The sequence below is a fragment of the Perognathus longimembris genome, chromosome 6 (genome assembly GCF_023159225.1).
Source record: "Perognathus longimembris pacificus isolate PPM17 chromosome 6, ASM2315922v1, whole genome shotgun sequence".
NCBI lineage: Eukaryota > Metazoa > Chordata > Mammalia > Rodentia > Heteromyidae > Perognathus > Perognathus longimembris.
In genome coordinates this window covers 63,955,663-63,968,176 of record NC_063166.1, presented here as the reverse complement: position 1 = coordinate 63,968,176, position 12,514 = coordinate 63,955,663, and the positions used below count along the sequence as shown (strand labels likewise).

Sequence of the window (12,514 nt, the reverse complement as noted above, 5' to 3'; positions counted from 1 at the left end):
TTTTCTTTTTTTGGCTAGTCCTGGGCCATGAAGTCAGGGCCTGAGCACTGTCCCTGGCTTCTTTTTGCTCAAGGCTAGCCACTCTGCCACTTGAGCCACAGCACCACTTCTGGCCGTTTTCTATATATGTGGTGCTGAGGAATCAAACCCAGGGCTTCATGTAAACGAGGCAAGCACTCTTGCCACTAGGCCAACCCTCAGCTAAGCTTCCTTACCCTGTGTGGAAAAGAGTTCTTCATGCAGTGCACATGAAACTGGTTTCGAGTATTTGATAAGCCACATCCCTGCAATTTAGTAACAGGAAAACACACCATAACCCAGCCATTATCCAGTCTTAAGTAAACTGAGAAATCACCAACTGAAAGGAACTAGGAGATCGAAATCTCTAATAAACTTGGCTCCACATAGGTAAATCCCAGTGAAAAATCACTAAATTTAGGAAAAAGGAAACATGTCTCCCTCAAAAGCCAACAACTCCACAATAAATGACTTAAGTGATAATGAAGAGGAAGAAAGGTAAAAAATGAATTCAATAAAACAAGGATGATCAATGAAATATAGGAAGAGAAGTATAAATAGCTGAAGGAGTTCGAAGAGAACACAATTAGAGAATTCAAACAAACAGCTAAGGGAAATAAAGAGGACAATGCAGAATATGAAAGAGGAATTCAATAAATATATAGAAGATAGATAGATAAAGATATAGATAAAGATACAGAAACAAAAATCAAACAGAAATATGAAGTGCTCAACTGCCAAATAACTCAATTGAAGGCCTAGCCTAGCTGATAACAGAACAGGTTCGAAACAGAATATCAGGGGTTGAAGATAAAGCAGAAGAACTAGATCAAACAATCAAAGACATTGAAAAAACACTGAAAAAAATGAATGGAATTTGTAAGATCTCTTGGATCTCATCGAAAGACCAAACCTATGAATCATGAATATGAAAAGTATAAGGTCCACCCTTGGGAGGGCTCCATGCAGATGCCCCCCACCTGTTTAAGTCCGCACCCAGTACTTAAATTACCTAGGTAACTGGCACACCTGGAGGCAGTTACCTCTGTCTCTGAGGTCACATCCAATCCACCTGGCCATGTCTCCCACCTTTTCTTATTTAATCTGGCTCAACACAGTCCTCACTCTCTTTCCTTTTCTCTCTTACTCTCTCTTGCTCTTTTCTCCCTTTTCCCCTCTGTCTTCCCATGCCTCCATCTTGTGTTGGCTGGCAGTTTGCTTTCCCCCCAATAAACTCCTTTCTGCCTGAACCATGTGGTGGGTTTTCTTTCTGGTGAACCTTATAAAAAGAAGAGATACAACTGAAGTAATTGAGAACCTATTCAATGGAACAATAGCAGAAAACTTGCCCAACCTGAAAAGGGTCCTCCACATGAACCAGGCTTACAGATGCCAAACATGAAAGATTGGAGAATAAACAGCCCTAGATACATTATTGTTAAAATACTAAGTATAGAGAAAAAAGAATAATGAAAGCTAAAAAGGAGAAGAGACAGGTTATAGACAATAAGGCCAATCACCTTGATGAACATTATGAAAAAATTGTTAATAAAATTCTTGCAAACACAATTCAACAACAAATTAAAAATGTCATAAGCTATGCTTATGTTGGTTTCATTCCAGGGATTTAAGGATGGCTCAATATATATAAATCAATAAATGTAATACATTACATAAACAGGGAAACAAAAATCACGTAACTATCTCAATTGATACAGTAAAGGCTTTTTGACAAAATTCAACACCCATTTTTATAATAAAAACTCTGAAGAAACTATGAATAGAATGAATGTACCTGAACTTGATAAAGACTATGTATAGCATATAGCTTGCATCACATTAAATAGGAAAAAACTGAAATTATTTTCCCTAAAGGAAGAATGAGACAAAGGTATCCCTCTCTCTACTCTTCCTCAATATAGTAGTAGAATTTCTAGTCAGAACAATAAAGCAGTAGAAAGAAATAAAGGGTTCAAATAGGGAAGGAAGAAGTCAAACTATCCCTATTCGTAGATGATATGATCTTAAACTCTAGAGACTCCACCAAAAAGTTCCTAGATCTGATAAACACTTTTGGAAACCCAGTGGGATATAAAATCAACACTAAAAAATCAGTAGCTTTTCTATATACTAAGAATGAACAGGATGAGAAAGAAATCAGGAAAACAGCTCCACTCACAATAGCCTCCAAACTAAAAATATTTTGACATGAAAACCATGTTTCCCCTTATGTAATCCAAAGGTTCCAAAATCTTTAGCTTTGACTCAAATTTCAAATCAGTAGTTGATTATAAAACGAAACAAAAACAAAGACCCTAAAATCAGAGCACTGTATCAGCTACAGCACTTTCTCACCAAGAAGGTGCAGGAGGAACAGACCCTTAGAGAGTCAGACTTTAATCTACCATAGCTAAAGGGTGTAAGCAGTATTTCTCAAAACATGTTTGGCAGTCACATTCTTCTTAGGTTAGTTCCTGTTCCCTGAACAATATCACATCATCAAGTGAGGTGTGGTAGCTCATTTCTGTAATCCTATCTACTTGGAAAGCAGAGACTTAAATGTTTGTGGTTTGAGGTCAGCCTAAAGAAAAGGTCCCTGAAACCCATTTCAACTAATAGGAGGTGGGTATACATCTCAGCTACATGGAAAGTGTAAATATGAGGAAAAGGGCCCAGGATAGCTGGGGTACAAATGTGAGACCTTATGTGAAAGATATTGAAAGGAAAAAAGAAGGGCTGGGTTCATGGCTTAAATGGTAGAGAATCTGTTTAGCAAGCACAAGAGTTTACCACAAAAGAAAAATAAAAAGAAAAGAATACCTTCTTTACAGGCTGAGGACATTTCTAAAGTGATCAAGCACTTGTAAAATGCTCTAGGTTCAATGCCCAAACTCGGGTGGGGGGTGGGGGGGAATCAACCTTTGATTGATTGACTTTATTTATTTATTTGGGTCCTGAGGCTTGAATTCATGGCCTGAGCACTGGCCCTGAGCTTTTGTGCTCAAGGCTAATGTTCTACCACTTGAGTCAGCTCCACTCTGGCTTTTTGGTGGTTAACTGGAGATAACAGTCTCATTGACTTTCCTGGCTGGGCTGGCTTTGAACTGCAGTCCTCAGATCTCAGGCTCCAGAGTAGCTAGGGTTACAGGCATGAACCACCAGAAACAATGTCTCACTATATAAATTCATGCCTATAACCCTAGCTATTCTGGAGCCTGAGATCTGAGAATTGCAGTTCAAAGCCAGCCCAGCCAGGAAAGTCTGTGAAGACTCTTATCTACACTAAACTATCCAAAAAGCCAGAAGTAGAACTGTAGCTCAAGTGGTAGTGCTAGACCTTGAGCAAAAAGGTTAGGGATAGAGCCCAAGCCTTGAGTTCAAGCCCCAGGACCCACAAAAACAAAAACAAATGAGGTGCCAGACTTTGAAGTCAGGCCCCACTTTACCACGCAAACCCCACTTTACCACATGAACCTGAGATAAGCAGGCCCTGTGAGCAAACCCAGGACAAGCTTATTAGGGCCCAGTCGGTCAAGAACTCTAACTGCTGGGAATGCTTAACTCTAACTGCCCCCAGAATGCCTCGAGCCCTGAGCCAATCAGATTTGTACCTGTGTCCTAATCTTGCTTGCTTGAACACCTGATTGTTGTAACTTTGTTTTTTGCCTTTATAAGCCCTGTGTAAGCGCAGCTCGGGGCTTCCTCCTAACCTCCACTGTGTCAGTGGGTAGGACGAGGCCCGAGTTGCAGCTTGCTTGAATAAAGCCTTGCTTTGCTTTTGCATTTCAGAACGTCTGAGTCTCAGTGGCCTTCTTGGTGGTCGTCTCGCGACTTGGCACAACATTTGGGGTTTCGCCCGGGATGGCCCCAGAGACCCCCGAGACCCCAGACTCCGAAGGTAAGGAAACAGCTCTGTTCATTTGTCTTGTCCTGTAATTTGTCTGTCTGTCTGTTTTGCTTTTGCTTATTTCTTAAAGGGGTTACCTGAGTCCACTTGGGTCCACTCCTCCTGCACCCTTGCGGGAGGTTGTGGGCCAACTTAGGTCTGCTCCTGCTGCTTCTAGCTTGCAGGAGGAGGCTTGTGGGCCAACCTAGGAGATCTCCAACTCATAGCTTTTCTTATTCTCAGGCCTGTGTGTTGCATTGTTTTTTTTGTAGCCTTTTGAACTAAACATCTGATCAGATCTATGGGTAATGTTCTATCTTGGGGACCTCCATCTAGCCCCCTAGATTTGACCCTAGCTCACTGGAGGGAGGTCAAGGAGATAGCTCAGAACCGAGGTGTGGCCCGTAAGGAGGAAAATCACCCTGTGCAAGACAGAATGGCCCATCCTTGAGAGCTAATTGGCCACCTGAGGAGCCTTGACGTAGTTAAGATCAGGACTTTACAAAGCCTAATTGACGCCCCTCGTTCAGGATATCTAGACCAGATTCCTTATATAGACACCTGGAGGGAACTAGTTGACAGGGACACTCCAGCTTGGGTTTGGCCTTTCTTACGGACTCCCTCCTCCACTCCTTCCCCTACCCCAATATTCACGGGGTGACAAGAGAGAAACCAAGAGGGAAGAGAAGAAATTGTGCCCACCTGTCCTCCAGGGAGGAAGCGTGGAGGAGGAAATATTTCCTCCTCCATACTCCCCACCCCAGTTACAAGAGGACTCTGAGGAAAACGTTTCAGCTGTGCCCTCTGCTCTGGAGGGGCCCGCCCAGTCCTGACCTGTAGCCGCCGACAGGGGCAGACACAGGGCCAGCCCAAGCCATCCTCAGGTGGTAGGGAGTGACCGCACCACGCAGCGCTGTTGTCTCTGTGTAAGTCTGACACTCTTTTGTGTCAAACCTGCATAGCTCATTGGAAAGATGTACAGACAACAGCTCACATTCAGTATGAGTGTAAAAATGTTTTACTAAGACTATCAAGCCCTGGAAAATGAGGCTGGAGAATGCTAAAATCATATATTAAAGGTTTTGTCTTAAAATTTGTGTGTTGCAGGAGTAAGATTGGCAAAAATCTCTTGCCACTGGAAAATGTACGGCTGATGTTTATTTTGCGCGCTTTAAGATCTTTTGAATATGTATGTGTGTGCATGTGTGAGTGTGAACATGTTCAAGACTGTTAGTATTGGCCCATGCCTTATCTCTATATCATCCCCTAGACATGCAAGCCATTGAAATGGACAGAATGGAGCCATGATTGGCTCCCAAGGTACCAAAGAAAAAAAGGGGAAATGAAGTGCCAGACTTTGAAGTCAGGCCCCACTTTACCATGCGAACCCCACTTTACCACATGAACCTGAGATAAGCAGGCCCTGTGAGCAGACCCAGGGCAAGCTTATTAGGGCCCAGTCGGTCAAGAACTCTAACTGCTGGGAATGCTTAACTCTAACTGCCCCCAGAATGCCTCGAGCCCTGAGCCAATCAGATTTGTACCTGTGTCCTAATCTTGCTTGCTTGAACACCTGATTACTAACTTTGTTTTTGCCTTTATAAGCCCTGTGTAATCGCAGCTCGAGGCTCCCTCCTAACCTCCGCTGTGTCGGTGGGTAGGACGAGGCCCGAGTTGCAGCTTGCTTGAATAAAGCCTTGCTTTGCTTTTGCATTTTGGAACGTCTGAGTCTTGGTGGCCTTCTTGGTTGTTTCGCGACTTGGCACAACACAAAAACAAAAACGCCCAGCATCTCATTATGCAATCTAGACTTGCCACAAATGGCCACAGCCTCCAGCGTGAGGGATTGCACGTGTGTACTACTGTGTCTGATATAAGAAGTTATGTGAGAGCATCTGCTGATAGGGCCAAATTTCCTCAGCCAGAGAACAAAAGTCCTAGCTCAAATCTTCCCTTAGGTAAGCTTCTATACAAAGCCAGGTGGTAAAACAAATAAAATGAATACATAACAACCTCCTTCTATTCATAGTCTCTCTCCTTTGGTTATATTTACCCTTTGTTCCAGAATGCCAGGGGAAAACCTCAGCATCTATGGTGTTATTTATTTGTTGGTTGTTAAACATATATAACTAAAAGGTACATAAGATGGTCAATGCCTGGAATTGTTTGAACACACCTGTTTCTCCCCCCCCCCCCCGCCCCCCCGCCCCCCCGCCCCCCCGCCCGCCCTTTTTTTTTTCTTGGACAGTCTTGGGGCTTTAACTCAGGGCCTGATCACTGTCCCTGGCTTCTTTCTGCTCACTCTAACACTTGAGCCACAGTGCCACTTCTGGCTTTTTCTGTATATGTGGTACTGAGGAATCGAACCCAGGGCCTCATGTATGCAAGGCAAGCACTCTACCACTAGGCCATATTCCCAGCCCTGCTCTTTTGCTTTCTTTTTTTTTCCTAATTAAAAAAAAGTTTTCCCTAAGTTGTGCTGGTGGCTCACACTTATAATACTAACTACTCAGGGGCTGCAGTCTTAAAGGATTAAAGTTCAAAGCTAGCCCAGAAAGATAAATCTGAGAGCCTCTTATCTCCAATTAAACACCAAAAGGCCAGAAGTGGATGTGCAGCTTAACTAGTAGAGTACAAGCAAGAGCATCAGGCCCTGCATTCAAGCTCCAGTAGCAGTACAAACACACAAAAAATTTTCCTCAAGCATATTCTGAGAATTGTCAACTCATCTTCCATTTTGGGGCGAGAGTAGTGGGATTTGAATTCAGAGATTCATGTTTCTAAGAAGGCACTACATTACCTGAGCAACATTCCCCAAGCACTTTTTTGCTTTTGTTATTTCTCAGGTAGGGCCCAGTACTTCTTGCCAGGGGCCAACCTCAGGCTACCCTCCTATACAGCCTCAGGGTAGCTGGGATGACTGATGTGTACCATTGCAACCAGCTACTTGGGTCTTACTTTTTGCCCTTGCTGGCCTCAAGCCACTATCTTCCAGATCTCCACCTCCAGAGCAGGTGGGATGACAAGTATGGGCCACTTTACTCAGTCCTGCATCCTCCATTTTCATGTTCGGTGATATTTCCTGCTTTCTTAGAACTTCATGCTCTTAATTCTTGGCCTCACTTCTCTGAAGTATTCTTCATTTAAAACACCTTTAATATTTCTAACATTACCTGTATGATGTACATGCTGTAGCATCTATGTTCCTGTTATTCATCTGTATTTTATACATGTTTTGTCTAGGAGGGAAGATGTCCAAACATAACATATTAAGAAAAAACAGTATTAAGCCTCCACTTAAAAAAAACTGTCAGAGTGGTGTAAAGAAGCCAGCTAATGCAGAATTTTAAATATAGAGTACTGTAGTACACAAAACATCCAGGTTTCAACCAAACTTACTCATCAAACCAAGAACTAGGAAGATCACAAACTGAATAGGAAAAGCCAATAGATGCCAACGCTGATAAGGTCAGAATTACTTGACAAAGCTTTTAAAACAGCCATCATAAAATATTTCAAAAGGCAATTATACAAGTACTTGAAGTAAGTGAAAATAGTAACTCTTAGCATGTGGAAAACAAGTGAAAATGATATAATTTAAGAACATAAGTGAATGAAACTTAGTGGATGAACTCAATAGGGAGGAAAAAGGAAGCCATCAATGAAATGGAACAATAAGAACAAAAGGGAAAAAAACAGGCTGAAGGAAAAAAAAGAGCCTTGGGCATGTGGAACTATGACAAATGTAACACATCATTGGATTGCCAGGAGAGGAGAAAGGGAAGGGCTGGAAAAGCACTCAAAGAAATGGTTAGACAAAAAAAACCTCAAACTTCATAAAATGTATAAATTTAAGAAGCTGAACAAATTCCAGACAGAATAAAATCAAAGAAATTGATATCAAAGCACATTCTAGTAAAACTGGAAAACTAAAGATAGAGGGGAAAAAAGTCCTGGAGCCAATTAGTGAAATATATACAGAAAGTTTGAGTTTTTGTGAGCTTATTATGTTTATTATTGTTACTTGTCAGCATAGGGATTGGAACTCAGGGCTTCACACTTGCTGACCTGATAGTCTCCCACTTGAGCCATGCCTCGATCCCAGTATTTTGCTGGTTATTTTGGAGATGGAGTTTCTTATGGGCATCATGTAGCTTAGTTGATAGTCTTCCATCATTAGTTGTGCTTAAGCTGAGCATTTGTGATTTTTCCTAACAGATGATGGAACCATACATATTTAGATATCAAGGTTCTCTATAAAGGAAAACAAAAGGAAACGGTGACCAGAAGACCTACTCTGAAAGACGACTCAAAGTTATCTTAGCAGGGAAGTAGAGGTGTGGCTCAAGTAGTAGTGTGCCAGCCTTGAGCAGAAAAAGCCATGAGAATGAGTTCAAGCACCAGCACTGGAAAAAAAGGTAAGTTATCTTAACAGGAAGGAAATGATGAGAAAAGGAATCCAGAATCATCAAGAAAGGAAAAAGACAATAAGCAAAAACAGGTCAATGCAAATTAATTTTCCTTCTTTGCAGCTTTCTACATTGTTTGATGGCTAAAAAAAAATAAAATTAGATCATCTAAAGAAATCTATATGTAGAGAATATATTTAAGAAAAGTATTTTGTAATAAGAAGCTGAGATAGGAAAAGGAGGTATAATTTTTGTTCATTACATAAGCTAGTAAAATAATTACAGCATTATACTGCATCTGTATCAGTTACTAAGAAAACCATACAGAGATACAACCAAAACACTATAGAAAACTCATAATTGAGCCGGACACTGATGGCACACACCTGTAAGGCTAGCTACTCAGGTGGCTGAGATTTGAGGATCACGGTTTGAAGCAGCCTGGGTAAGAGTCTGTGAGACTATTTATCTCCAAGTAACCACCAGAAAAACAGAAGTGGAGCTGTGGCTCAAAGTGGTAGAGTGCTAACCTTAAGGGAAAGTGCCCAGGCTCTGTGTTCAAGCCCCATGACCAACCTCAAGTCCCCGTCCCCTCCCCCCCCCAAAAAAAATCAGACAAGCAATTATTCAAGTAATTGAGAAACAAAAATAAAGAGAACAGAATAATATGCTTAAACACTAACATATTGATAATTAAGTAAAAATAGTTCAAATATGTCAACTAAAACACCATAACTGGTTGAGTAGATGAAAAACATGGCCCAAAGCTGGGTACTAGTGGCTCATGCCTATAATCCTAGCTGAGATACCAAAGAGTGTTGTTTGAAGCCAGCCAAGATAGAAAAGTCCAAGGGACTTCATCTTTGGAAGAACTATCAAGAAGCCAGGATAGAGAGGTGGCTCAAGTGGTAGGCTGTCAGCCAAGCAAACAAATTAGCAAACCTGAGGCCTTGACTTCAAACCTCAATATTGCCAAAAAGAACATACACACAAACAAAAAAATTCACGGTCTAATAATACTGTTTATATGGAACTCACTTCAAAAATAATGATACAGAAAAATTGAAAGGGAAAACATTAACCAAAAGAAAGCAGGAGTGCATATACTTAAACAAAGTAGACTTCAGAGCACATAAAATTATCTGAGAAAGGGATATTACATAATGATAAAATAGTCAATGCATGGAAGGTGGCATCTAAATCCTAAATATATGTGGACAAAGCAAAAGAGCTGCAAAAGTGAAGCAAAAGCTGATAGTACTGATGGACAAATGGACAAATTCACAATTAAACATGGAGACTTAAAAATCTTTATAGGAGTGGTGGGGGCATGCCTATATTCCATCACTCAGGAGTAGAGACAGGGTACTGCAAATTCAAGGCCAGTGTGTGCCATAGAGTGAGATCCTGACCCCAAAAGCAAAAACAAAACAAAGAACAAAACACTTCTCTCAACAACTGATGGAACAACTACATAGAAAGCTAACAAGGATAAAGAAAAATTGGACAACACAATTAGCTCCAGGGTATAGCAAAAATTTACACAGCACTCCACTTAATAATATCAGAATACACGTCAAGTGTCAAAGAAAAACCATATCTTCAACCATAAAATAAATTTTCAACAAACTTTAAAAAATTGAAGTTATATGAAATCAAACTGGAAATCAGTAACAGACAATCAGAAAAAATGGCTAAATATCTGGAAACAAATCAACATACTTCTAAATAATCCACGGGCCAAAAAAGTCTCAAAGTGAAACAAAACACAAACACAGAAGTGATTAGAAATGAAAATAGAATGCATTGTAATTTGTGGGAAAAAGTTAAAGCAGTACTAGGAGGGAAATTCATTAACACTAAAAGTCTCAATTCAATCTTACATCAAGAACCTAGAAAAACAAAACAAAATAGATGCAAGTCAAGTAGTGAAAATTAAAGAATAAGGAAGAGCAGAAATCAGTAAAACTGAAAATATGAAAACAATAGAGAAAAAAATCAATTGAGACAAAAATGGCTGAGTTATGCTTTGAAAAGATTAATTATATTGGCAGCCACTAGGAAGAATGACAAAGAAAAAAAATGAAAGAGCCACTGGGGGTAGTAGAGTGCTTATCTAGCATGCATGAAGTCCCTGGATTCAAGCTCCACAGTGCAATAAAAACAAATTAACCAACAAATAAACACCAATAAGAGAGGAACAAAAGAAATTTTAAAAATGAGATGATATAAATTATCAGAAATTCAGTACATACTATCATCACAGACTCTGCAGACATCAAAGGATGTATATGGGGCTGGGGATATGGCCTAGTGGCAAGAGTGCTTGCCTCGTATACATGAGGCCCTGGGTTCGATTCCCCAGCACCACATATACAGAAAATGGCCAGAAGTGGCGCTGTGGCTCAAGTGGCAGAGTGCTAGCCTTGAGCAAGAAGAAGCTAGGGACAGTGCTCAGGCCCTGAGTCCAAGCCCCAGGACTGGCCAGAAAAAAAAAAAAAAGAAAAAGAAAGGATGTATATGCATACAGACATATACACAGGAATATATATATATGCATACAAACTTTATCACATAAATAAAGCAGAGCAATTTCTAAGAAACACAAACCACTACAACTTACCCAGTATAAAAGATAATCTGAATACCTCTACAACTATTAGAGAAATTAAATCCATAAAATTAAATCCATAAGAAGAAAGCTCTAGGGGCTGGAGATATGGCCTAGGGGCAAGAGTGCTTGCCTTGTATACATGAAGGCCTGGGTTCAATTCCCCAGCACCACATATACATGAAATGGCCAGGAGTGGTGCTGTGGCTCAAGTGGCAGAGTGCTAGCCTTGAGCAAAAAAGAAGAGAAGCCAGGGACAGTGCTCAGGCCCCAAGTCCAAGCCCCAGGATTGGTTAAAAAAAAAAAAAAAAAAAGAAGAAGAAAGCTCTAGGCTCGGGTGTTTTCTGACCCTGTAGGGGTTATTCCAGGGATGCAAGCCTGGTTTTGTTTAAATATCAATGTAATCAATCATATTAAACAGCTATAGATGAAAAATCACATGGTCATATCAGCTGATGCATAAAAAGCATCTGGCAAATTCAGTATCAGCTTATAAAAATTCCCAGAAGGGGGCTGGGAATATGGCCTAGTGGCAAGAGTGCTAGCCTCGTATACATGAAGCCCTGGGTTCGATTCCCCAGCACCACGTATATAGAAAACTGCCAGAAGTGACACTATGGCTCAAGTGGCTGAGTCCAAGGCCCAGGACTGGCAAAAATAAAATAAAATAAATTCCCAGAAGTTGGGCATAATAGCCCAGACCTGTAATCCTAGCATCTGGGAAGACAGAACAAGACGATCTCTAGTTCCAGGGCAGAACTTAATTTGATAAAAAAGCATCAACAAAAGACAACTAATAAAATCCAACTAAACAATGACAACAAAAGCTGGACAGCTAACATTATTCTCAATGGTGAAAGACTGAATACTTACCCCCCTAAGATCGGGAACATGGCAGGATATCTGCTTTCACCACTCTTAATTCAACATAGTTCTGGGAGTTCTAGTCAGTGCAATAGGTAGAAAAGGAATAAACGTCATACGTATCAAAAAGGAAGGAATTAAACTGCCTCATTTGCCGACATCATTGTCTACATAAAACCAAAACCACCAAGAATCCAAAAAAAGCCAAAAAAAGCCTTCTAGGATAAGTGAGTTTAGTAAGGTTTCAGGATCAAAAAACAAACATACAAAGTTAATTAATAATAACATGAATGATGAAATTAAAAATACAACATATACAGTTGTTGAAAAAGAAATATATGAAATAAACTTAATAAGACACGTCTAAGTCTTTTATGCTGAAAGTATAAAATGTTGACTAAAGTAACCAAGTAAGATCTAAATGAATGTAGATATACAGATTAGGTTCATGGACGTGAAGACTCAATACAGTAAAAATATTTTCTCCAAATTGATAGTTTTAACACAGAAATTAAAATACCCTTATGAATTTTTTTGCCAGTTTTTTTTTTTCTCCAGTCCTGAGGCTTGAACTGGGGGCCTGAGCACTGTCCCTGAGCTTCTTTTGCTCAAGGCTAGCACTCTACCACTTGAGCCACAGCGCCACTTCTGGCTTTTTCTGTGTATATGGTGCTGTGGAATGGAACCCAGGGCTTCATGCATGCTAGACAAGCACTCTACCTTGAA

General features: G+C 40.5%; 1 protein-coding gene across 2 annotated transcripts in view; it reads right to left on the bottom strand.

Moving 5' to 3' along the window:
- Nucleotides 1–12,514, bottom strand: part of Rnf24 (ring finger protein 24) — a 58,925-nt gene that overhangs the window by 21,604 nt on the left and 24,807 nt on the right. Inside the window, exon 1 of one of the 2 annotated variants that reach the window (XM_048348856.1) lies at nt 11,798–11,977. The exons of the other annotated variant lie outside the window; for it this stretch is intronic. Within the exon in view, the coding sequence (XP_048204813.1) occupies nt 11,798–11,817 (20 nt within the window). The 5' untranslated portion in view covers nt 11,818–11,977. Of the gene's footprint in view, nt 1–11,797; nt 11,978–12,514 lie in introns of those variants that run through there. 2 annotated transcript variants of the gene reach the window in all.